Source organism: Typopeltis vanoorti, chromosome 13 (genome assembly GCF_054136105.1).
Source record: "Typopeltis vanoorti isolate ZY-2024b chromosome 13, IOZ_Tvanoo_1.0, whole genome shotgun sequence".
Classification (NCBI taxonomy): Eukaryota; Metazoa; Arthropoda; class Arachnida; order Uropygi; family Thelyphonidae; genus Typopeltis; species Typopeltis vanoorti.
In genome coordinates, this window is record NC_143561.1 from 77,499,897 (window position 1) to 77,526,443 (window position 26,547).

At 35.0% G+C, this 26,547-nt stretch overlaps 1 protein-coding gene across 1 annotated transcript in view; it reads left to right on the forward strand.

Moving 5' to 3' along the window:
- The first annotated feature begins 2,365 nt into the window (after window positions 1–2,365).
- Window positions 2,366–26,547, forward strand: part of Rheb (Ras homolog enriched in brain) — a 146,220-nt gene continuing 122,038 nt past the window's right edge. Inside the window, exons 1-2 of the mRNA XM_090402874.1 lie at window positions 2,366–2,514; window positions 21,712–21,783. Of these exons, the coding sequence (XP_090259000.1) occupies window positions 2,466–2,514; window positions 21,712–21,783 (121 nt within the window). The 5' untranslated portion in view covers window positions 2,366–2,465. The remainder of the gene's footprint in view (window positions 2,515–21,711; window positions 21,784–26,547) is intronic.

Below are 26,547 nucleotides of genomic sequence, written 5' to 3' on the forward strand. Positions count from 1 at the left end.
ATATATAATAGGGCCCCCACATCCTGAAACGTCCCCTCAGGCCAGGATTTTTGGCAGGCCTCCTACCTGTCTCTCAGGTTAAGGACACCACATCGCTCTACAGGATTTATGATCAATTAGTTTAAATGATAACACAAAAGCTTAGCCAAATAATTTTCGATGCAGAAAATTACCAGGGGATTAAGCCGTGCTTGGCTATATCTAATATACTTAAGAAATTCCCATTATGAACATCTCTAATCTTCGTGTTCTCTCCTTGAAATGCTAAGCCTCCGGATGATAAAAATAACGTTACATCTACAATCCATTGCAGAAGTGCAATCCACTTATTTGTTTCATAATGAATTTGTAGTTCTAAGTCTTTATCGATTCCATGTCCTTTCAACGACTGCAAAAGGGATATCCAAGCCAGATATTGTTTTCTGTGTTCGGCTATTTTCGTGAAGAGGCAACACCATACAACTTTTTCCAATGCTTATATCTAGGCGAAAATCCTTCTTGGGCTAAACTGCTTAAGTTTTCGTTATTAGAGTCTCAAAAAATACGACATGGTAGACAATAAAGATTTTCTTTCGATACACACAATGTTAACCATTCTCTTGGAAAATAATCTCTTGTTCTTTTATCTTTCGTATAGAGCACAAAATCTTAAAATTTCATACCATTAAGATCTCTTGGCAATTCCCTATAAATATTTTGGAATTCTTGAAAGCTGATTGTTCATACTATCTCTTGCCGCATGTTGTTTGAGATTACTCTGGGCCAAATACTAGGGTAATCATATTTTATATCAGATTTTTCAACAGGGCCTGCAACTGAAGCATCAACTGTATCATATTCTTCCATAGTCACTTCTCCTGCAGGTTTTTTCACTTGCGGCCTTTTCTTCAGTTGCAAGAGGTTCACATGTAACAGTCGCTTGACTTTCGACTGCTTTATCGTTTCGATTTGACACAGATATTCTGTTTGGATTTCAATGTCAAAAACATTATCACCACCTTCACTATGATCAGTACTGTGAACTATATCCTTTTCATTTTCAGATTTTAAAAATTTGGTTATGAATTGATGACCCCGTGATGCTTTCGATTTTCTCTCTCTCGGATTTAAGTTTCCTCCTCTGAGCTCCGGACTTATGTTTGTACTTTGAATCAGACATTGGGATTTTATTTATTTTAACTAGAACATCTTTGCTTGCTTAAGAGCAATTTATTTAAATATTTTTAATATCTCAAATTTGTATGATCTGGAAAAAAAAATTAAGTTTGTTTCATACAAAAAAATCAACTGAAAAAGCTTTATATTTTCTTTTACTAACTAGCAAAATTTTAATCAAATAAGACAAATCCTTCTCAAATAACGAATCTTGTAGAAAATGTTCAGTTTCTTGAGATCAACTTAACCCTAAAACTATCAAATAAAGCTTTCTCTTTTATGAATAAAATAAAATTCTCTCAGCATCCGTAGCATAGGCACGGTAGGGAAGTGTGCCGGTAACATCAGTGCAGCGTCGGAAAAAAAAATTAAGTTTGTTTCATAAAAAAAAATCAACTGAAAAAGCTTTATATTTTCTTTTACTAACTAGCAAAATTTTAATCAAATAAGACAAATCCTTCTCAAATAAAGAATTTTGTAGAAAATGTTCAGTTTCTTGAGATCAACTTAACCTACTAAAACTATCAAATAAAGCTTTATCTTTTATGAATAAAATAAAATTCTCTCAGCATCCGTAGCATAGGCACGGTAGGGTAGTGTGCTGGTAACATCGGGGCAGCGTCGGCATTGAAACGACGGCGTGCATAGAAAGTGAGACTAACGAAAACCGAAAACTAAAGTAAATCCTTTCGATTTGGAAGTTCAGAAGCGTAACCATAAGTCTGAAAAGATGGAAAATGGGTTGGAAACGATTTCAAAAAGCTAGTAGTCCTTCTCAGCACATATTCATTCTTATTTTATAAAGTTTCTTTTTGTCTTTTGTTAGTCTCACTTAACTGGCCGACCCAACAAAACAGGCCCCCTAATTCCTGGTCCCCAGGCTAGAGCCCTGTCAGCCCTACCCTTGTGGGGGCCATGATATATATATATATATATATATATATATTTCCACAACTCATACGCCGTTGGGTAAGGCTCGAATTAGTGAAATATAACTAGCCTTTTACTTAAGACTGAAGAAGCAAATCAAGCTTAGATGAATATTATATATATATATATATATATTTACATATTATCATCATATTATATATAAATATGAAATCGATTTTCTGCTGAGTTAGTTGCTCTTATCTTGTAGAATTATTTCTGGCGAATGGAGATAGACATAAGAGAATTTAGGCAGTCACGTGGCGCTGTATGTTACTTATCAAGGTTTTATATCCACTTGGAAGTGGGTTACATAAACATAAGAATTTAATTGTAATGTGTTTTTAAATTGTGTAAAAGGAATTGAAAGTGATTTTGCAAATATGCCTCCAAAACAGAGAAAAATAGCGATAATGGGATTTCGTTCAGTAGGCAAGTTTTAATGGCATTTTATTTAAATATGTTTTTAATCTCATGGATCTCAGGAGCGTTCTGCATTCGTCTTTAATGCCTACCTTTGATCTGCAGGAAAACCACGTAGTTTATATTTATTTGAGAAAATGATTGTTAGAACTGAAAGTTGTAAATTGAGAATTTATTTGACATTCGAAGTGTTCATTTAAGAAGAATGTAGAATTCATGCAGAGTATTTTTTTCGTCGGTAAACTGGTTTTAGTGCTAATCACATTAATGATGATATAGATGATGTTTCTCGTACGCCACTTAGATCGCTTGTAGTATGATGTAATATAAACAATTAATCTAAATGCTTGTCTGCATATCCAGAATACGACTGATTTTATGGATGTAAGCTGTTTTTTTTTTTTAATGTGCATTAATTAGCTTTTGCGAATTAATTTAGAAATCAGTTTTTAAAATAAATGAAAAAATATCTCGAATGTAGAATTCGTAAATGTAGGAAAAAGGGAGCTGGATAAGTTTTTTTTTAAAAAAAATTGTAATTACGACCGATGCAAAAACAATGAGAGCAACAAAGTGTCATAATTGAGCGTGTTAATGTTTTGAGCAGTGATGAAAATTGTTTTTATTACGTGATTCCTCCACTAAGTCCGAAGACTCTGGGAGGCCATTTTAAACTACATTAAAAATCCTGAGTGTTTGACTAACTCTCCATCATTTGAAACCTTTATAAAGATTTATAGTCCAGTACTCGCTTCCAACCTAAATCATCCCCATTCGAAGGATAAACTGTAGTTCAGACGTGTTTCATTTCATGCATTGGAAACAAAATTTAATGATATAGCAGAAGATTTGATGATGGATATTCAGTTGTTTGCCAATGATGCAAAACTAGGGAGAACAGTAGTTGATTAAGGTGATATAGATATCTTACAAGCTAATTTAAATAAATTGGCAGCTTGAGCAGAGTACAATGGTTGTCAATTCAGTGTTATAATGTGTAACTGGCTGAATTCTCCTCGTCCTAAGTTTTGTCTGTACAGGACAAGTTTTGACACAAATGCAGAAATAACATCTTTTGTTTTTATTAAATTCAGCTCATCTCCTTGGAGCTGTAGATTTGTTTCATTAAATTTGTTATACAAGTCAGTCAAATAGGCTATGTCACTTTTAAAATTAATCAAGTTAGCTTGTAAAGAATCATCTCTGTTTTCTAAAAACTGTAGCAGAGTGAAAGCGTATAAAATCGATTTAAACGGGCATCCTTTGGCAACTAAATGTTGACGGTGAATCACGCACTGTACAGTGAATACATTTAGCACTGTCTCTTTGAACTATGCAATAAAACCGCAATAGTGCCCTACCATCACTGGTGCATCTTCGGTAGAAACTGACAAGATATTATTTAGAGGGATTTCTTTTTATTTAAAAAAAACTCTTCCAATGCATGAAATATTGATTCTGTGTCAATTAGCAAATTTTTAGCAATTAATAATTCTTGACAAATTTTTTCTTCTTTTATGCATACATATGCTAAAGGTAGGGCTTCATTTCCTGGTAAAGTAGACAAGTTGTAGAGAGTTGGGTTATTTTTAAATACATAATGAGTCATTAAACAGATTAGCAGATCTTATGAGAGACAAAAATAAAAAACTACTGCTGTTTTATTGAAACAAGCTTTTGACTCAATAAACAGAAGCAAACTCATTAAAATTCGAGAAAACAGAGGGCTTGACAAATACCTATTAAATTGTATTAAGAATTACTATTCAGAAACATAAGCAATAGTGAATTACAAAAACATAGAAACAGATCAAATAGCAATTAAAAAAGGAGTTATGCATGGCTGTCCATTGTCACCATATTTATTCAACCTGTACCTAAAAGAACTAGTAGACCAAGGACTACAGTTGTGTGAAGGCATAACTATAAATGGAAGAAATATAACACATTTAAAATATGCTGATGACATAGTTATCACTACAGACAGCCAAGAAAAATGAGAAAATATGCTGACCAAGCTGCATCAAACAAGTAACAAATATGATATGAAAATCAATTTTAGTAAAACAAAACTAATGGTAATAGGAAGAAAAAGGGAAGCAATCCAAATGAAAATAGGAAACAATATTATAGAACAAGTAAAGCAGTTCCATTACCTAGGATCAGTGATTACCGAAGATCTAAACTATTTTGAAACCGTCAAACACAGACTCAGTAATGGATGGATAATAATGGGCAGACTACAAAAAATATGGAACAATAAAAGATTAACCAAAAAACTCAAATTAAAGATATATAAAACAATGATAATTCCCACAGTACTCTATGCCTTAGAATGCTGGATCTTAAGGAAAAAAAGAAACGGATAAACTCAGTGCTTTTGAAATGAAATGCCTAAGAAAAAGCAATAGAACGAACTGGACAGAAAAAACAAACAAATGAAAAAAGTCAGAGAAGAACTTGACTTTAAAGACACAATAATTACAGCACTAAAAAAGAGCCAACTAAGCTGGTTTGGACATGTTTCTAGAATGAACCCAGAAAGACTACCAAACATGTTATTAAATGGTAGAATTGAAGGACAGCCCAGCAGAGGAAGACTAAGAAAGAAATGGATTGACACCATTGAAGAAAGCACCCACTTAAACTATATAATAGAACTTCATAAAAAGAATGGCAGATAGAAAGAAATGGCAAAAATTTGGCTTTGAAGAACTCAACCCACCATGAGCAGAAGAGAAGAAGAATGAGTGTTCAACATCCTGGACCATTTCATCAATTCTTCGTTGCACTGTATTATTTCTCAAAGGAATTTTCATGATAATATCAGAGGCTGGCTTGTGCAGTACAGTACATATGACCTCACTAACAGCAGGTAAGATTAGTTCTTCATCAACATTATGTGGTTTTCCAGATTTAGCAATCAGTAAGGAAATGTAAGTGGCGCACAACCAATCATCATCATCTAGTTTGGATACTACTGAAAACATACTGTCAATGTTGGTTGTTTCAAAAATTTTTCTTTAAGTGCTTGAAAATACGATAAATCCTTATCTTTTTTATCAGCATGAACTTTTTATCTAGTCTTGAAGGCTTCATAGATTCATTTGAAAAAAAACTTTTTGGCAAATCAGGCACATTGGCAATATTTTGTTTGTAGGTGACTGAATAAAGCCATATTTCAAATATTCAGTATTATATTATCTATATTTCTTCTTGGGTTCACCATGATAGTATCTGTAAAAAAAAAAAAAAAAAAAAAAAAAACTTTATTGGGACAACAATAATTTGCTTTGTGTGTAATTCGTGTAAGTAAGATTCCGACTAGGTATTGAATATGCACTACATCAAATTGCTAACTGCTTGTCACACAATTCAGAAACAATCTAAAACTGATGTCATACGTCTCACATATTTATAGTATTATACAGTGAACAAGTTATAACATGCACATGTTCCTGCCGATGTGTACTAGATTTGTAAAATCCTGATCACTTGAAAGTGCATGCCTACCAACACTTAAGATCTGTTGTTGGACTTCAGTGCTGATTGGCTGTAATAACTTGCATTTGTACATTTCCTTGGAAAATAAAGCAACCATTACAACCTTTACGTACGTTATACAACAGTTATATTATCAAAATTTTTGATGATATAACTTTAAAAATTTTTTTTTAGTACCTAATATTTGTCCTTTATGTTTTCACCACCCTTTACTTCAATTCAAAGCCCCCTTTTGCTCATGAGGCCACTACTGCTACCCTGGATCGTACCAGTGCCTCCAAGGGAGCAGTACTGCCCACTTTGGGAACCACTGCTTTAAACTTATTCATCTAGTTAGTTATGGAATTCCTGTGTGATACATGTTTGTAATGGGTTCTAAATATTTTGTACTGACATTAACTCAGCCACCCACAGCACATTTACTCCCTCTCTTCTTTGAAGCAATAAATAAATGAATTACACTTGGTACATGCTAAACTTTGTTAAATTATGTTTCTATTTTTTACAGATTGCGTTATGTATAGAACAGAGGTTATGAAAATTTAAAACTGCACAAGGACTGTAAATTTTTACCCAATATATATATGTGTGTGGTCTACACACTAAATGCTAACTTGCCCACACTAGTGTGATATAGGCAAGAGAAATAGAAAAAAAAAAAAGTAGGAGTCTGTTAACATTTTGTGTGAACAGCTGAGGGTTGAATCTTTGGGGAAGGCAGTGTGGGAGAGACTGTTTCAAAGGACAAAAGTAAGTGGAATGAAAAAGGAGGCAATGAGGTTGGTTCAGTGAGTTTCAAGATGGACGGTAAAAGGGTGTTAGTTAGCAGTGGCTCTTGTTTTAATGATTTTAGAGGAGAGTGGAGGAATAATAGTGGCCAACTCAGCAGAGCACTGTCCATGAAAGTACCTAAGTACCTGTAGAAGAGGCACAAGGCAGAAACTGAACGTCTATGAGAGAGGGATTGTAGTGGGTCTTTGAGAGAGGAATCATTCACTAGTCAGATTGCCCTCTTCTGGATAAAATCAAGCGATCTTAGAGAGGATTTTGGTGCACCACCTCAAGTATGGGAGCAATATTCCATGGCTAAGAAGATTTGAGCTTTGTATAGATCATTAGCAGGTGTGAAGTAGTGTCTTGTGCGAGCGAAAAAGTACAGTTTTTTTTGGCTGCTGCGGAAGCTATATGCACAACCTGGCACAACCAAATTTAAATATGGTTGTGCCAGGAAAGATCAGAGGTGCAAGTCAGTCCAAGAAGAGATCTTATCATGTTTGGTTATCCGAGTATTACTGTAGGTAAGGTGGGAGGGATGCAAGCCCTTTCTTGAAAGAGATGAGACAGAACTGAGTTTTGGTGGCATTGAAGTTTACAAGGTTGTCCTTGCTCCACTGAGATATAGCTAGATCTGAGTTCAGGTTCATGGTGAATCTTGAGGATTGTAATACTTGATCACTAACAGGTTTGTCGAATGAAAAAGAAGAATGGAGTGTACTGTCACTCAGCAAAGTATGGATAGGATTGGAAATCTCTGAGAGCAGCTTGTTTATATACAAGTGGAGGAGAGGTGGGTGAAAGAACAGAACCCTAGGGTACTCCTGCATTGGTGGGGAAATCTGAGGAGAGTAAGCCATCCACCATGACACATAGTGAGTGATCCAGTTGCAGAACAGGGAAGGCAGACTATAGGATGGCAATTTGGTTAGTAGGCCTGTGTGCTGAACTCGATCAAATGCCTTTGAAATGTCAAGGGCAGCCACATGAGTTTCTCACCAAATTGCCATCCTATAGTCTGCCTTCCCTGCTCTGCAACCAGATCTTGAGTCCATAGGTGAGTGGTGAAAGCAACAAGATCAGCTGTAAATTACAAGTGGCGGAATCCATACTGTTCGTCACTGTGATATATAGAGACTTCTATATATCACAGTTCCCCCCCCCCCATTCCTTTCTGTGTGAAGAAATATCTAGAACATGGTCTTCTAGTTGTGACTTGCTGTACAGATGCAGTTTTTATGTTCAAGGTAGATGTAAGAGATTTAGTAGTCATCTAAAGTAGGCCAAATTATTACAGGCACAAGGAACTTTATACATTTCAGGATATGTATAAAGGATATGTATATCTACTAATACTTAGGAGAACAGATGAGTGTTTCTAGCTGGATGTATTGTTTGAACTTGTTTATACAACAATCTGATTGAATACTGTGTGTTTATCGCAGTTGTAATTTGTGCTCAGATGCTGGTTAGAAATCTAGTGAACTATTAAATTCAATAAATATTTATTTTCCTGTATTGTTAATACAATGAAACATTATGAATAATCACCAGTACCTATATGTAGAATGTGAAGTATGAAAGAATGACCATGTCCAAAGAAAGGTATTCATACTGGTATCAAAAGTGTGTATTTTCAACCAGTCTAGAAGACTTTAGGTTAGGCTTTTGGGATAGAGGAGATGCCATTAAAAAATCTTGGCTCACTGTGGGTGACCTTTTCAGTGAGTTTGACTTCAAAGCAAGGATATTCAGTATATACATAGTTGTGATGGGAGCTTCTTCTTTACAAACATTTCCTGTAGAGGTATTGTGTACTCTTTGCAATTAAGTTATTCCAAACTTAGAATTGAATTAAGTTACAAATAATGAACATATATTTCTTTCCAAGTCTTCAAAATGCCAAATTAATAAAAAATGTACTACTTGCATCCTGACTGCAATAGTGATTAGAATAGAGGAGATGTCCTTCACAATCCACCATTGTCACTTTGAATAGATAATCTTTTTTTTTTTTTCATCAAGAATTAGGCATTTAACTTTTCTTGCTTCATTGGTCTTCCTATTTTGCAGCTGGTCTTTCTCTTTTTTATATTTATCCAGAAGAAGCTCCTTCTTTTGGCAGTTGCTATCTTTCCATCCTAAATAAATATCTGTTCCATTTTTTTTTCTCTCTCTCTCTATGTTCCTTGATATTTAAGTTGTAAATACCTAACTCTCTTCTAATGTCTTCATTTTTATATGATCTAATTTTGTATGTAATTGTTCTTAATTACATTTCTGCTTCCTGTATTTTACTTTGATTTTTCCTTTTAACGGCCCATGTTTCTGAACTATATCATTGAGTGGGAGTGACCATTACCTTATTATAAAATTTAAGTTGAGTTTGTCTTTTTTTTAATTTTTTTTTATTCAATATTTTTTTTTTTAATTGTTCCACAGATTTTCTGTAATTCTTTTTTTCATTGATACCTTTGTTTTTAGTAGATATGTTATTATGCAACCCAAATAATTAAAATGCAAAAATTTTACTTTTAGATGACTACAATATCATAAGTTGATATAATTCTAGTTGCTATAGATAAACTATCATCAGTGGTGTCTAACATAGCATGCTTATAATTTTTTCTATTACTTCCAGGGCTTTTCCCATGTAATTTACTTTGATAGAGATTGTGGAACATTGTAAATTCTCAGATGTGAATGTTCATGAAACAGTTCTTGATCCTGTTTTCAATATTCCACATTAACCACTAGGATTAGTTCTCATGATCTTCTGTTACCCTAACACACAGACATTAAAAATGTATTATTATACATAAGTATTCACAAGAATATAGTAATTTTATTACTGCAAATATTTGAAACAGAAACTAACTGATCATCATTAGTGCATTGGCATGATCACAAGATGAAGCTACAACAAGGAATGTTAATTCTACTTAGAGCTGAGTCACATCCTGGATGCCACCTAGTGAATGGTTAAAATAAATAAGATTACAGTTAAAGTCCAAATTTAAAGTTAAGTGATTTGAAATAAAATTAAATGTAATTACATAATGAAATGACACACCAGTGTATTAAAAAAAATAATCAAAATTAAAATGGAAGAAACATTATCTCAGTTTTTCTCTCCACAGTAGACATCCACTGTCTCACTTTGCTTAATTAGGTGATTGTCCAGTTTTTTTTTTCTCTTTTTTTTTTATTAGACTTTCAAAGTTCTAAAACTGTAAAGTATTAGTACCTTTCACAGACTAGGTATATTTTCCCTTCATCATCATGTGTGAATAGAGAAATACAGTCATACCCCAACGTACGTGAATCCGGAGTTATGCGGTTTTCTTATATGTATGTATTCCCATCCCACTTCATGCCTCACCACTAGTCGTATCTTTCAGGCGCCGGCCGCATTCACCAGTGTCGCACATGCTGTGAACAAGCACTGACATGTTTCGTGCGGTCTCCATTCATACACAATTTTTATAGTATACAAACCTTGTGATTGTTTAATGTTATGTTCTTAATAAAAATTTTATCACAAAAAATAATAATGTCATCCAAAAGAAGCAAGTCCGATTCTTCTACAGCTAACAAGAAAAGAAAAACATTGACTTTGGAAACAAAACTCAACATTATTAAGGATTTTGAAGGTGGAATGAAAATTTGTGAGCTAGCAAAGACGTTTGATCTACAGGAATCCACAGTAAGAACAATCATAAAATAAAGGTTTACAGATTTTGGAGGACATAGATTCTAACGAGGAACGAATTGTAGCCACCAGGCAAGGAATAAAAAAATCATTGGCTTACTATGAAGAAATTTTGCATTCCAAGAAAAAGACATTATGCCGTCAGACAAATCTATTAGATTTTATGAAACCACCGACATCGAAATAACTTTCTTTTTTTATGTACGAAAAACTACAATTATGATTATATTTCTTAAAAAATATAGGTGTTTTTGTAAACCTTTAGTCCCAATTGTATGTTTGTATATATAAATTACATGCAAAATTATACCCCGAGTTATGCGAATTCGACTTATGCGCTTTTTGTTGGTCCCGCCTACCCCTTAACTTTGGGGTTTTACTGTATATACAGAAATATTCGCATAACAAAAACTCATAGACATAATTTCTGTGAACAAACTTTCCATAAATATTTATTTTTTTCACTGATTATAGTATATACCATCTAAACTTCTTTTTGTACATGATATTTTTCATTATACATATTAAAAAACTCCTACAATAATTTTGTGTTTTACTCCTTTGTAATATGGTTTAGAGATCAGAATTTAATGTATTAAAGTTATTCTGGAGATTGCAGTAATTTGTGTGGTGCAGGATTAGTCAGATTAAGAGGAGTGCAGTGTACTGTCATAAGCAAAACTGCAGCCGAGCATTATTTGCCAAGTTTGATAATGATCCACATCACATAATGTGCATCCACTCAGAAAGCTGGCAATCCATTTACAGAAGGCAGGCTGGATGATATAAGCTTATTTAGCAGACCTTTGTTTCAGACCTGATTAAATACCTTGGAGATATGTTATTATCATCATCAAAAGTCCATGTAGTTAAGACACTCATGGTGAAGGTCCTGCTCTGACATGCATAGCTCATCATACCTTGACTTAAATGCATTCACTGCACTTTCATGCAGTGCATTCTAATCACTTGCAACTCTTCATGCAAAAAAACCTACACCTCACCCCTTTTATTACAGCTTCTGGGGGTGGCTTCTTGTTCTCCTCGTCTCCACTCATTCTATGAAAAGTTTGATCCACATTAATCAAGTAACCCTTTACCAACTTTTATATCTCAGTCATTCCCCCCCCCCCCCGCCTTTCTTTCTGTTAGAGTCTGCAATTTGCATTTCTTCAATCTGCCTTCATACTCTACATCCCTGAGACCAGAAACCCACCCAATTGTCTCTGAACCCTTTCCAACATGTCTTCATCCCTTTGAGACCCATTGACCAAATCTGTGCACAGTCATCTATGTGCAGTCTGATCAGAGCCTTATTCAGTAGAATCATAACATCCTTACTCCTACATGTTGGTGTTTTCTGCATCATTTTCATAATCTGCTGTGTATTATCTTCACAATCTTAGCAAAATGTCCACGAAATTTCAAAGTCCCTATCTCCATCATCCCCAGATCTTTCATCTCCTTCACTCCTCTAAGATATTCCCATCAATTCTATACTCGGACATCTCATCTTTGCTTCCCAAATTTTAAAACCTTACACTTTGCTACATTACACTGACATCCCCACACACTTGCATATTCATACAGTATTCAAGTCCTCTTGCAGGCTACATCTGTCATAACTCTTCAACTTTGCATCATCTTCAAACTACTGTATATAACATTTAAGCCCTTTGCAATGTCATTTACATATAAATTAAACAATAATGATCTCAAAACAGACCCCTGGGACACACCACTATTGACTTTACTCTTCTGGGATATCACTCCCACATACAAAATTGCTGATATCTATCAGCCAATCTCCAATCCAATGCACTGATCTCCTGTCCAACTCCATCAGCAATTTAACTACTTGTCTTGTGGGAATCTATTGAACCCCCTTTGCAAAATCTAAATATACTACTTGTATATGCATCACCCCCCCCTTGTCCAGTGTATTCATCACATCGTTATAATAAGTAATCAGATTGCTAAAACACATCTATTAAAGAGAAAATTCTGTTGCTGTCAACCCAGTTGTCAATCCTTATCCTCATTAGCTTCTCTAGCACGTTGACAATCACTCCAGACAAGCAGATTGGCCTATAATTCGAAGCCTTCATCTTATCACTGCTTAAAGGTAGTAGAACAAGTTTTTCCTCTTTCCACTCCTTTGGAACTTGGGACAATCTAATACTCATGTTAAAAAAATAAGTTAAAGCTGTTGTTAACTCCCTGAAACATTCCATCATGATATGCAGTAATATATCAAGTCCCTTTGCTTTGTTAGCATCAAGTTTACTCAATTTCTTATATACCTCCTGCTCACTCACTTGCCATCAGTTGTTCCTTCTCCCATTCCAATTGCTCTCAAGTTCTGCAATCACAAGGAAGGGATGCGTTAATGAATTGCTCATTTAACATCTCTTCTATGTCCTCCTCAGTGTTTACCATTCTCCCATTATCACTAACCAAACATCATCCTCCCATAATTATTCATCCTTCTACTGGCCACATATTGAAAAAAAAACTACCTAGGATTTCTTTTAGCCTCATTTGCTAACTGGTGCTCATACTGCACTTTCACTACTACCCTTACCAAGTGAGTCACCTTCCTTGCATGCTCTTTGTACTCATGATTTTTTATGTGTGGTTCCCACCCAAAAAAGGTTATTATAAACCTACAGTATGTTTTGCACTGTAGGTGGGCTTAGAGTTTTATTTATTTTTACATAGTCTGGAAACTGCTCTAGGGACCAAACATAATACTTTTTCAAGCCACTTCAGGCCTCCAATAAGCGGGGAGGTGGTCTCACACTGGGCGATGAAATTCATCTCTCACCTGAAGACAATTACAAACATCCATACCCACGGTGGGATTTAAACCTGCGACCTATTGGTTGGAGAGTGGGTACACTAACCACTCGGCCAAGCAGGCTGGATTATTGCCACTCATCTTGTGCTGCTATCACAATGCTTTTCTCAACAAGTTTGCAGCTTTACTTTTTCAGTCATCATTTTATCCCTACCTTATTTAATCTCCTGACCTTTGGGATACACTCTGTCATTGTCTATTCTAGATAGTTCCTGAGTGGGTATCAGGTAGCACTGATTTCCTTCCTCTCCAGTTCCTCATTCCCTGATATCACTACAGTCCACCTCCTGAGTTTGTCATAATCACCTGCCTTATAGTTCCATGTATAACCTTTTCTCACAAAAGTCCTGATATGGCTAGCCACCACCATAGTGATCACTTCATGATTACTGTCACCAACTGGAAGAAGATGTGATACTTCATTTACAATAATATCTTCTGATGAGATGATCACATCCAAGACCCTTGACCCATGTTTTGTCCTTTGTTATTTACTGCTTAAGTTAGTTGTCCCTCAAAAACTCAAATTCATTCTCTTTGGTTCCAGCATTCCAGTCTATATTACTATAATTGAAATCACCCATAAAGATTGCCCTTTTATTATTAGCCAGACAAATTTGCCTAAACATTTGCTTCTCACTGCCTTCCACCTTACTAGGTCTATAGCAACACCATACTTAACATTTCATCCTGTCCACCTCTACTTCATGCCATACGGCTTCAAAACCAGTATCACTATTTGCTCCTTTCATCTCCACCCTAGATGGATACAACTCCTCTGCCATCATCAATAGTGCTCCTTCCTTTTTTGCCTTGTCTGTCTTCACAAAAGACTATATATCTCTCAGTCTCTATTTCCAGAATGTCATCCTTGTTCAACCATGTCTCACTTATTCCAACAGTTTTTGGGAAAATGAACTATCAATTCTACAGTTTCATTCTCCTTATTTTGAATAAATACTAACATTTGTAAACATATACATGAGCTTGTTTCTGTTCCTATAATAAGTACCACTGATCCCACTTCTTGGATGTGCATCCTTGAGAATCTTAATCAATTCTTGTGTACTCGCATATCTACTCCCAAAGCCATCATCTACACTTCTCACACAGTGTCTCTCTGTTCACCTATGACTCCCCTCCCCACCTTCCATTTTCCTGTTCACCTTGTGTTTCTTCTTTCTCATTCTCTTCACTTGTGCCACTCACCTCTCCATTCACAAACATCTTCTACCTTACTATCCTGCTCTTCCACAACATCTTTCTTCCCAAGTTCTTCCATTCACTTCAGCCATTATTCTCTTTCAGTTTCTCCAACTGACTCGCACCACATCCATTTAAATGTAGCTAATCTCTTTTATATAGCTCTATCCATCCCTCAAATTCTTTCCACATGTTCACAAAATGAACTCCTTTCTCCTCATGCAACTCTGCTAGCATACCATAATCTTCACTTGCCTTCACTCATCATACCTGGGCAACATGCTTGACTGAGCCTCTTGACATCTATCCTTACTTTCTCCTTGTTACCAGTCAAATCATTTGTGCCATCTACCACTGTTAACTCTTTTACTCCTCTTATGTGATTCAATCACCCTGCTCATTCTGCCTCCCAGAAAACAAACCATGTGCACCTTTTCACTCACTAAATAATTATTGAATCCTCATACATTGCTACTCTCAAATGAGTTGATATTTCTTTCAAATCTTTTGTCTCCATTCTTCCTTGCGTTTCCATGCAAATCTGTAATTCTTCTCAGTTCATTCTCTTGACTCATCTTTACCAACTGCACTGTCATCTTTCAATTACTTTCTCACTGCCATTTACACCAATTGCATTTTCACTACCTTGCACCTATGGTGTGTTACTGTTCATCGTTACTAACTTGCCGCCAGCTATGCCTGCTCTCTTATTAACTGCCTCTGCTAACGCTGCCATATATGCATACTGCCTTACCACTCAGGATTGCTAACTCGCCTGAACTTTTACCCTCTGTTTTACTGTCAACATTTACTCCTGTAGCTTCAACATCTTTTGCCTGCTGCTACTCACATTCAGTATCTCATAATCCATATGCATGTTACATTTCTTGCACACCCAAACTCTCATCTTTCCTATTAATCCTCTCCACATAAATATCTTCACTCTCTCTCTCTCTCCAAGCATACATGTTGCATTCAAGGTACCTCACCATTTTCAAAAAAATGGTGAGGTACCGTGCCACTTGCATTCATCTTTTGCATCAGTTTGTCTCACTGCCATTTTATTCATGCTCAAAGCTACACACCAGAAACACAAAGAAATTAATAAATACAGAACTTGAACTACACTGAATGCAGCCTACCGATCACAGTTATCATACAACAGCAGCATTTAAATAACAAATTATCACTACTGCCACACACAGTTTTAAAATTTAAACTTGTCTTTTCATGGCGATCTTGAACACAGCATTCTTCACCACTTAGTGGCAAAAAAATCATATTTGTCAAAAGATGGGTTCTGCTTACTTAAATTGTTTCTTTCGATCAACTGATGGAATTCATACTGGCAATTGTTTTGCTGATGTTGTGTGGTGGCCATTATGTGGCCATGCACAACTCAGTCTTTCACTTGTCAGAAATGACACTAATGAAGTGCATGGTCAAATGATAAAAACAGGTAGGAACTGATAGTAGCTCATGCTAAGTTACTTTTTAAATTTGTTTTGATAATAACTTGAGAGCTTATAAATATAAAGTATGTTTTGAAATTTTTTTCCAAAATTCTTTCCTTCCCTCCACTGCCCAAGGCAACCAATTTGCTCAGAAGATGTGACTTGCACCTTTGCTTCCCTGGCTTAGCAGGGAACGTTAGGCAAGAAAAATTGCATGGTGATTTGATAATTTTTCAGCCGCCTTAGGAATAGGGAACATGGGCTAATTTTCAGATGTCGAGTGTGAGGATGGCAGTGGGATGTTTGCCATAGTGAATTATGCAAGAATTGGAGGAAAACTAAGAAGCCAGGAGATTGATTTATTCCATTGTTGATGATGTTGAACCACTCAAGTGTAGTGAGGATGGGAACAATTAGGCATGTTACAACCAACAGCTTTGGTGAGAGAGCAGAAGCAGTTGCTATTTGGACAAGCTTTTTTCAATCTTAACCTACCTTGATATTTCTTGTATGTTCAATTGACTGAGGAATAGGCCTATATTTGTTTTTATTTGGTATACTGCCTGCCAAAAAAAAAAAAATGGAAAGAGTTTTTGTTTTATATGTTGATTGTTTGGGTTTACAATGAAGCAACAAAGACTATGAGGCTTTATTAGTATCTTATGACCATACTTTTGTGTTGTGGTCATGTGTTGTATTATGACTAAATTTTGTATGTGTTCTTCTAACCTGTGCCCTGAAAAACATGAGTTTACAAGAGGAAAAATCTTGCCACCTCTATAGGAGACCAGCTTTTAGTTCACCTGTAGTTGAAAAGCTTTTGTAGCCTTTACAAAAATGTTCTTCATATCATAGATGGAATTTGAACCAAGATCTTTCCATCCAAAGGAAATCATCAATACCAACTGAGCTGTGGAGGCCCATCTATTTGGTATATAGTATTAAATGAAAAATTCATGATGAAATTCTTACTCATAGAGATTCTTAGAAAATAAAATAAAAGTAGCATTCTGAAATGTTTTCATATTAATACATTGGGTAATTTCAGTTAATATAAAAGCTGAACTTGTGCAAAGCAGTGCTCCTCATTAAGTCATTTTATACAAATATATATTTGTATTCATATATAATTAGAGGCAGTTATAAAACTGAGTGTGCTGCTTTGGATAATGGCACCATATTTAATTATTTTTTTAATTCTCCATGTATCTGATCATGTGACTTATTAATAGATTGCAAAATTTTATGTGAGACAGAAGAGCAAGATCCTTCATATCTAATGATCAACATGTAATGCATAAAGAATAAGTGTGAAAGCAACTTTTTTCTTCCATATTTTTCCCATACACAAAAGACAAAAGCCTATAGTAAAAAATGCTGTGTAGGCAGGGTCATGAGTAGAGTAATCTGTTGATATTCTTGAAGTGTTGGAGATTATAGTTTTTTTTGGAAATGCTTTATGAGGGAGGCTGTTCCACAGGATTTGGGTGGTAGAAATGAAAGATGACTGGGAGTAGCAGGTTCAGTGAGTATGCAGTTCAATTGTAAAGGTATGTAGAGCAGCTGTTAGAGTTCCTGTAGAAATGGGAGGCATTTGCAAGGCTTGTCATATGAGTAAGAAGAGTGGAGTGTGCTATCATTAGCAAAACTATTAATAGGGTTTGCAGTCAGTGAGAGCAGGTTGTTTATATAAATCAAGAAGAGGGTGGATGATGTGACAGAAACTGAGGGACACCAGTATTGACAGGAAAGTCTCTTCCACAATTATCTCATATGATAATAAGAGAAAACTGGCAATCCATTTACACAAGGATGAAGACAGTCCAAATGATGTTTACTGAGAAGCCCTTGATGCCATGGCTATCCAATCAAAATTCTTAGAGATGTCAATAAAGATTTCTCCAAACTTTTCCATGGAATGGGTCCAAAGGTACATGACTTAGACCAAGAGGTCTCCTGTGGATCTGGAGTAATGAAATCCATACTGGTGATCACTAATTAGATAGCAGTTTTCAATGTGTTGAAGAAGCTGACTGTTGATAACCTTCTCCATTACTTTAGACAAAACTGATGTAACAGCAATAGGTCGATAGCTTGATGGCAAACTGGTTTTATGAGCTTTCTTCCATGCTGAAGGGTGGATGCCAGCTGAGTACAGTTTAGTGATTAGATGATGGAGAACAGGTGTTTGTTCAGGAGCACAGTGGGTGGGATTCCATCAGACCAGCTCTCTTTGTGGTGTCAGTTATTTGAGATTTTTCTGATGTCTTTGGTGGAACTTGAAGTAGGCATGAGGTGCAATATTCTAGGCAAAGGAGCTGATTTACCATAGTAATCTATGTAGGAGTTGGAGGAGATGAACAAAGCCAAGGCATCAGCCTTGTCTCTTAGGTGATTTTACAATGCTACCATTAGGGTGAGATAGAGGAGGTATCATAGAGGAACAAAAGTTGTGCCTAACAGCTGTGGTGAGGGACCAGAAGACACTGCCAGTTTCACAAGCAGTGTGAATTATCTATGTTTATCCTTGTTGAATTTAGACTTTGCCCTTTTAATGGGGGTTTTACAAGTTGCAGGCTGCTATGTAAGCTGTGAAAAAAACTAACGTTTTGGTCTCTTGGCCACTTGGGAAAGACTGTTTTTCTTGGACAGCGCTGGAAGAACCATGATTTAGATATGGGTGGGAAAATTTGAACAGAGTGATGAATGAAAGTTTCCATTCCAATATAGATTATTTCTGTAACAAGATCACAACTATCTGGATCTGAAGAATGAAAACATTAGTCTGACCATGAAAATGAGGAATAGAAGTCATGTAAGTCCTTCCACTTTGCATTGTTGTAATGCAAATTCACAACCAGAGCATATAAGGTTGTGAATGGCTGAAGGAAGAATGTTCCACCATGGCTAAGAGGAGCAGTCACCTGAACAGAGTACCTGGAAGGAGAACTAATTAAGAAGAAATTCAGTGTTGGATGAGTGAAGAAGATTGTCAGGAATTCTGGTAGGAGATGATCTGTTTTAAGTTATTTCTTACAGCAACAATTTCTGCCTCTCTTCCAGCTTGATCAGTGAAATTTGAAAAAGGAAGCCAGTTAGAATTGTGGACATTGGAATCACTAAGAAGGATGACTTCACTGTTTGGAAATTTTGACTGAATGAAATAGAGCTTTAGGAATCAAAGAAGTCAGAATGATTTTCAGAATTGAGATTCCAGTAGAGGCAGCAGATAGGAAACAAAATATGGCAAAGAAATTTAAAACCCCACTGTAGGTCAAAAAGGTGAGATTCTAGGTTAGGCATCCTTTTGGCAAGGAATATCAGAATGCACAAAAGCACAGGCACCTCCCTTATGGCAGAAAGCATGCAGGTTATAATTTGGCAGTTAAGATGAGCATGGTTGTCTTAGTAGAAATTTGAAGTTGTCAGAAACAGAACATTGGGTTTGGATGACTGAAGATGATGATGCATGTTATTTAAGTTACTGCTGATGCAGTGGCGTAGCTAGGGGAGGTGGTCTGCCCCGGGCAGCACTTTGAACCTTTGCAGTTAATTCTAAAATACTGTCTCGAGAACTCATTTTTAAATATTGTAATACTACTGCGAATTTTCCTCACAATTGCTGTAAGTGTTGATAGTTGTGAGAGCAGTTTTTCTAAATAAAATTTGATTAAGAATTACCTACATTACTATGACATAGATTTCGACAATGTCATTGATTTTGCTAACAGAAAAGAAAGAAAAATAAATTTTTGAATGTCGAAATTAAAGTTTTACTTCAAAAATAAACATAGTGTTTTAATTTATTTCCCTATACGTCGTTTTGACTTTTTGTAGTATTTTTGGTGTGTATTGAGAGGGGCAGCAACAGCTTTAGCTACGCCACTGTGCTGATGCCATGGGTGATGGTAAGGTTGAATATGCAAAATTTGCTTTGTGTGATTTTTGAGTTATTTTATTTTATTTATTTATTTTTTTTTTTTTTTAACTGCAAAGCCATTGTACTTATTTAGCCTTAGTTTCATGTTTATTGTTACAAAAGATGAACAGAAAAGAGAATGGGAAGCATATTGCTAAAGTACTGTATGAAATTCTGATGAGTAAATTTCAGCAAATGGGGGGTTAGATATGAAGTTGAATGCACATAAGAAGCCAATAGAGAGATACCAGGCATTTATTAAAAAATAGTCAATTATAAGTCCTGTGACTATTGCTTTACTGCATGGCTCTATACTTGAGCCACTATTATTTCATTTATACATTAATGATGTAGGGAATGGTATGAGAAGAAATATTCAGTTGTTTGCTGGTGATGCAAAATTAAGTAGAGCAATAATCAACAAAAATGCTAAAAATTTTGCAGGATAATTTAAATAAACTGGCAGTATGGGCAATGGAGAATGGATGTCAGTTTAATGTAGCAAAGTGTAAGGTTATGATTTTATGGTGAAAAGATTAACAGCAGTGTACCATATTCATGGAGCTGTACTCCAGGACATAGAAGCAAGGAATTTGGGGATGTAGTAAATATAGAGCTGAAGTTTGGGGAGCATATTGCTAAAGTGGTCAGGATAACTCATAGGAATACAATTATTGAAGAGCACACTAACAAGCAGAGATAGGAAGTCATTCTTATTTCTAAGGCTTCTTTCTTGATTACTGTGTACAAATCTGGTTTTTTGGGAATGAGATGGAGAGGATCCAAAGGCCAGTGACCAAGATGGTGGCAGGATGATTTAAATAGACTAGCGGTATGGGCAAAGGAGAATGGATGTTAGTTTAATGTGATAGATCCAGAGAAAGTAACTTAGGAGGATAGGTTAAAGGTTTATGGATTACAGAAATTGGTTGATGGGGCAAACAAGGGGGTAATGTGATTGAAATATACAAAAATATTCCTCAAAAATTTCTGAAGGATTTTTGCAGGATCAATACAGAGAAAATTTTTCAGAACAGGTCTGGTGTTTGCAGAACTAGGTCCATCTTGGAAATTGAGCAGGAGTATGGATAGCAAGGATGTTAGATTTTTTTTTTGCTTGGAGAGTAGTGAATGAGTGGGTCCGTGCAGTTAGCCTAGTGGCTTTGCGCTTCACAACCATATGACTGGGGAAGGAGTGTCCCAGGTTTGATTCCTGTCAAAGACGTGAGGAATTTGAGGACCTTCCTCAGCCATAGCCAAGTTAGCCGGTCTTGGAGTGGTACTAACAAAAAGAAGTCGCATCCAAGTAACACGCGAACCCTGCATAGGAAGCAGGAATGATGTGTGGTGAAAGAAGTAGTGAATGAGTGGAGTGGAATAGGTTGCCATCTGTTGTGGGTGCTGCAATTATGAATGAGTTCAAAGCAGAGTATAATAGATATGATGTGAATGTTGGATAATGCTTGGCATAATATTTAGATCCTCCCTCGATGAGTCTACAGACTCCATGGATATATCCATGTAGCAGTAATATCTATAATGATACAATACATTTCTTTCATAATAGGCAGTAACATAATCAAAGCTGCAGTTTTTGTTATTTATTTAGAAATCTTAATTTTCAAATGTGTAAGGTGGTACATATTTTACACCTTAAAGTGGTGATCACATGCAGAACTTCTGAATGCAGTTGTTGGAAAGTTATTATTCTTATGTAGTGTGATTTTATAAACTTACTTTGATTCATAATGTATATATGAATGATCTGATTATTTTCTAGGAAAATCATCATTAACAATACAGTTTGTAGAGGGAAGATTTGTTGATTCATATGAACCTACAATTGAAAATAGTAAGTGCTTTTTTCCTTTTTAAATAAAAAACAACAAAATTCTGAATAGCACAGGTCATTCATTACTTGTTCTAATATAGTGTATCAGTGTGAATATGCATGTGGAAATATACTGGTCTTTATTCTCCTGTAACAGTTACTTGACCTATGTGTTAAAAAAAAAAAAAAAAAAAAAAAAAAAAAACATTTTATTCCCCATAAGAGAGTAGGAAATAGGACGTTTTAGACCTAACTTTTGGAGACTGAAGGACTGCCTGTCAATCTCCACTGTAGCCAATCAAATAGCTGGCTCAAGATTATCACTAAACTTAATGGCATCCAGTGAAAAGAGGCAGGAAAGTGCCTGCACATCATGGTCCCAAATGCAATATATTTTTGTTTGAAAAAGTGTGTGTTCTGTAGTCCATTTTCTTGAGTTTATTGGGGGGAAAAAAAAAAAAAACTGGGAAAATTGAAAACTAGATTCGAACTTGGAACCTTTGGACAGCCTAGCACTATGGATGGAAATGCCATTTCTACAAGGACTACACATGCCTTGATTTTATGTATGATTTCTCTCTCGCTACTTGCATTGCAACAAATTTGTAGACACAACTTCCATTAAAATTATTATACGAACATTTCAACCTTGATCTGGATATCAAGGTTGTCATATGGAGTACATACATATATACAATATATATACACACATGTGACAACAGTTAATCAGTTATGGCATGATGGTAAATTACAATATGGCTAAACTGTACAATCTAGATTAGTCTTCACAGCCAGTGGTAAAAAGTTTCAAATGTGATTGAGCTATAATTGAAGGCTTAGTTTTTTGTTTTATAAAAGAAAATTCATCATATTTAAAATTTTAACAACTAGACATTGCTCTTTAGGCTAACAGTTAAGCTTAGGACTGAGAAACAAACTGATGTGTTGTGTACATTTGTTTCTCAGGCTTAAGGTTATGCTGAAATTTATTGTTGATAGCTATCAACAATAAATTTCATTAATAAATTTATTGTTGTGAGCTTCAACTTGGTCCTTTATATATAAGGGGGGGGGGTAAGATCAGTCTATAAGCTAGTTATGGGTTACAGAGTATGTGGATACTAGAAGTAAGGATTCTCATTATTATAACCAAACGTTACAGAAATCTTAAACTTGGTCACCATGCTGTTTTATTTTGATTTATTAAATGGATCAGATGTGTGTAGAGTGAATCTTAAGTCCATCTGAAATTTTCATGTGCTTCTTTGAATTTTCTTTCATGTAATTTCTTGGTGCAATGCTGCAGCCTAGTATTTTTCCAGTCAGTGCTATATTGTGTTTCCAAGTCATGCTCAGAAAGACCTGTGCAGTGAATAAAAAGGCTGTGGCATCCATGTTCTTCCTTTCTGATGTAGTGGTTCCTGTGTAAGGCTAGTTACATGAATGATTAATTTAGTGAACTCTTTGATGGAAAAGAAGTCTTTTGAGTGGCTAAACAAGTCTTTATTGAATGTTAATCTGAAGATGGTAGTAATGTTGTATTAGTATTATTCCCAAGTCTCCACAGAATCAGTTATCTCATTGTGGAGATTGCATTACTTATCATACTCATCTTGAACACATTTAGGATTGATGTGTCCTTCAGTACTGCTATATGATGGTCCTGTCTTTGATACTCACTAAATTAGCAAAGTCACATGATTGAGTTGACAGAGCTATTGTGAAGGTGTGTCAAAGATGTGTGATGTCACCATAAGTGACATCATGCATGTGATTGGCATGCTGCCACACAGAATGCTAGAAAAATTGAAAACAAAAATGAATTTTGAAAAAGAAACAAGCAAAGTGAGAACCAGAAAAAATGGCAAATATTGCACACATAAAATAATTGTAAAAACAGGTAATGCTGATAATATGGAGTTTTTTTTTTTTTTTTTCTTTTTATAAAGAGAAATTATATGACCTTCCTGAAAGTAACTTAGCCTGTGTAAATAACTACTTTTCTTCCTATCAAACTCTATTTTCTATAGCACAATCACTACAAACATTTCGAGGAAATGACAACCAATCTATGACACTTTCATTTCTTCATAACAGTTCCATCTACATTATTTGTAAACTTCAAACTGTTTACTTTTGGCCACAATATAATAAATGTCTTGCATTTTCATGTTCAAACCATGATTAATTATTCACTTCAAATATTACATGATATTTGTCTAATTTTGCTTGCAGCAATAAAATAAAAAAAATTCTCTAAGTTTATTTCTATGTTTTGCATTGTTTATATTATGCAAATTCTAGTAATAAAAACATGAAAATAAAATTGAAAAACATCATTATTCTTGCTGATGGACAATGAAAACTAATTACTTATATTTCATTCTGTATATTCTTCTGTTGCAGTGATTTCTAACTTAATCATTCATGAAGAGGTCACAGGTAGTATTTCTTCACTTAACATCAAATTTCTGTAAATGTGCAGTGTGCCATTTCTCTAGGTGTGGAAATATTAGGGAAATGTAACAAAGTATAAAGGACAGGAAAATAATAGCACATCTTTATATACAGATATTTAATGATCAGAAGATTCATTACATGTCTCAGTTCCAAGCATTTTGGAATTCCTTCATAGAAGAGCTGAACTTGCCAGTGGATTGTCTGTGGGAGGGTGTGCTGTATTTAGTGAGCCAGTTTAAAACATAAAAAGAACAGCTTCTTCAGCAGGTAGGAAGGTAGACACCACCTGTTGTGTTTGCATTAACATAAGTTCCTTGAGTATTTCTGTAATGGACTGTAATGAAGAAAATGCAAGAAATTTGTTGAGTTTTATCTACATTGCTGTTCTTTTAAAGCATCAAACTTTCATATTAGAGTAATTTCATTTAAATCAGCACTCTTATCCACTTGTTTTATTCAACACAGAAACTAGCCTCTGTCATATCTGTATTCATTGCACACACAGACCCACTCACCCAAATGTTGTTCTATTAACCTCTAGTTATCTGTGTCCTCACTTACATTACAGTTATTTCATTTAACAATTCTTTTTGCTTTGTTGCAACTTCTAATAGCTCATAGAGATATGAAATACTTTTTGAAGTTATAAAGTTAAAAGAAAGCTAATGTTGTAAAGATTGCCATCTTTTGATTCCTGATGCAATATCGTTATATATACATAATTACAGTAGAGGTATTTTAATAAAATTAAGCTGTTTCAATTGAAACAACATAGATATTTCAGTTCGTATATTGCAAACTATCTTCAGTGTAGAGAACAGTAGAAAATTCAAATATACACTGAAAGTATGTGATATAAATGATGGCCATTTAAGTGTAATTGCAAAGGCACCAGGTTGATAATTATTACACTAGTAGGATCTTAAAAATTGCATCATTCCAAAGAGTTCTGTGGTAGTACTCATCTCATCTTCTGCAGGACTAAACTTGACATTTAATCAATATACAGACATACAGACACATATGATTAGTGTTGTGAGATACAATTTTTTAACTGGTTGATCAGCTCATTTGTCCAAAATATGATTAGCTACAAGAACATATCTCAGAAAAATGTATCTTAAAACAACCATATATTCGTTTTAAGTGTCATCACAAGTCTGTGTCCTTGCATAATTCTCAAGATTCTTAAATATCTTCAAAGTTAAATACCTCTTCAAGAGAGTGCTGAGGTTCTTCTATGTTATTGCAACATTAATCTCATTGATACTTATCCATATCCAAAACCTGGGTATCTTATTGACAGCCGTATAATTTTATTTTTTTTATCCTAAGAGTGTAATAGTTTACAATTTGTCATCCTTGTGACTGCACATAATCTGGAAGATTTAATTATTAATTCTGATATTTCACAAATTAAATTGGCTTCATCAGGAGGAACTATATAATAGTATAGACATGTACTCAAAAGTTCATCAGTATCAATAGGTGAGACTGAGAAAGGAGAAAAATACAGGAAGGCCTGAGCTTGATTATACATTTTTGGCTGTTGGGCTGATTTCCTGCAGATGAGAATTTCCCAGAATGCAACTTTGATGCAGCCATGTTCGTTGGGATTTGGGTAGTTTGAGGGCTGAAGTAGATTCTAGAAAAAGTCTATCGCATTTTTACTTTCTTCAGTGGAGTAACAATCTACATAATAAGCTTGAACCTCAAATAGGAACTAGTGAGTGATGTTAGGTAAGAAATTTTTGTTACACACTGTTTGGTGACAGTTTCTTTGTATGCATGTTGAAGAATGTGCATGCAATAAACATGTAATCCACTTAGTTAAAAATATAATCATACACATAATTACAGCCTTGGTGAATAAATTTAAAAAGCAGCGGAATCAATATTAAACTTGAAATGCTAAAAGTAATGGAGTTTATGACTGCTACATAATCCAGAAGGCTTGGTCATGAGATCAAATCCAAGTTGATTGGATTAGCATTCACATCATATCAGTAAATGTAAAAAAAAAGTAATCATAAAAAGTGAATGTGAGTCTCATCTTCCACCTCAGGTTTCATACCTGTTAAGACAATGTTTATTGCAATCCATCTTTCCACCATTTTTGTGGTCTTTCACTATGTGGTTTCCATTTTTATATTTGTCTGATTGTTCTTTTTGCATTCTTTCCCCATTTATTTATGTTGTAAGACACCTTTTTGTATATTTCTTCATTTCTTATTTTATCAAATTTTGTTTTTCATGCAATTTTCCTAAGAGTTTTCATGTCTGTAGTAGTGTTTGTTTGATCTTAAATGTTTCAGATGCATAAGT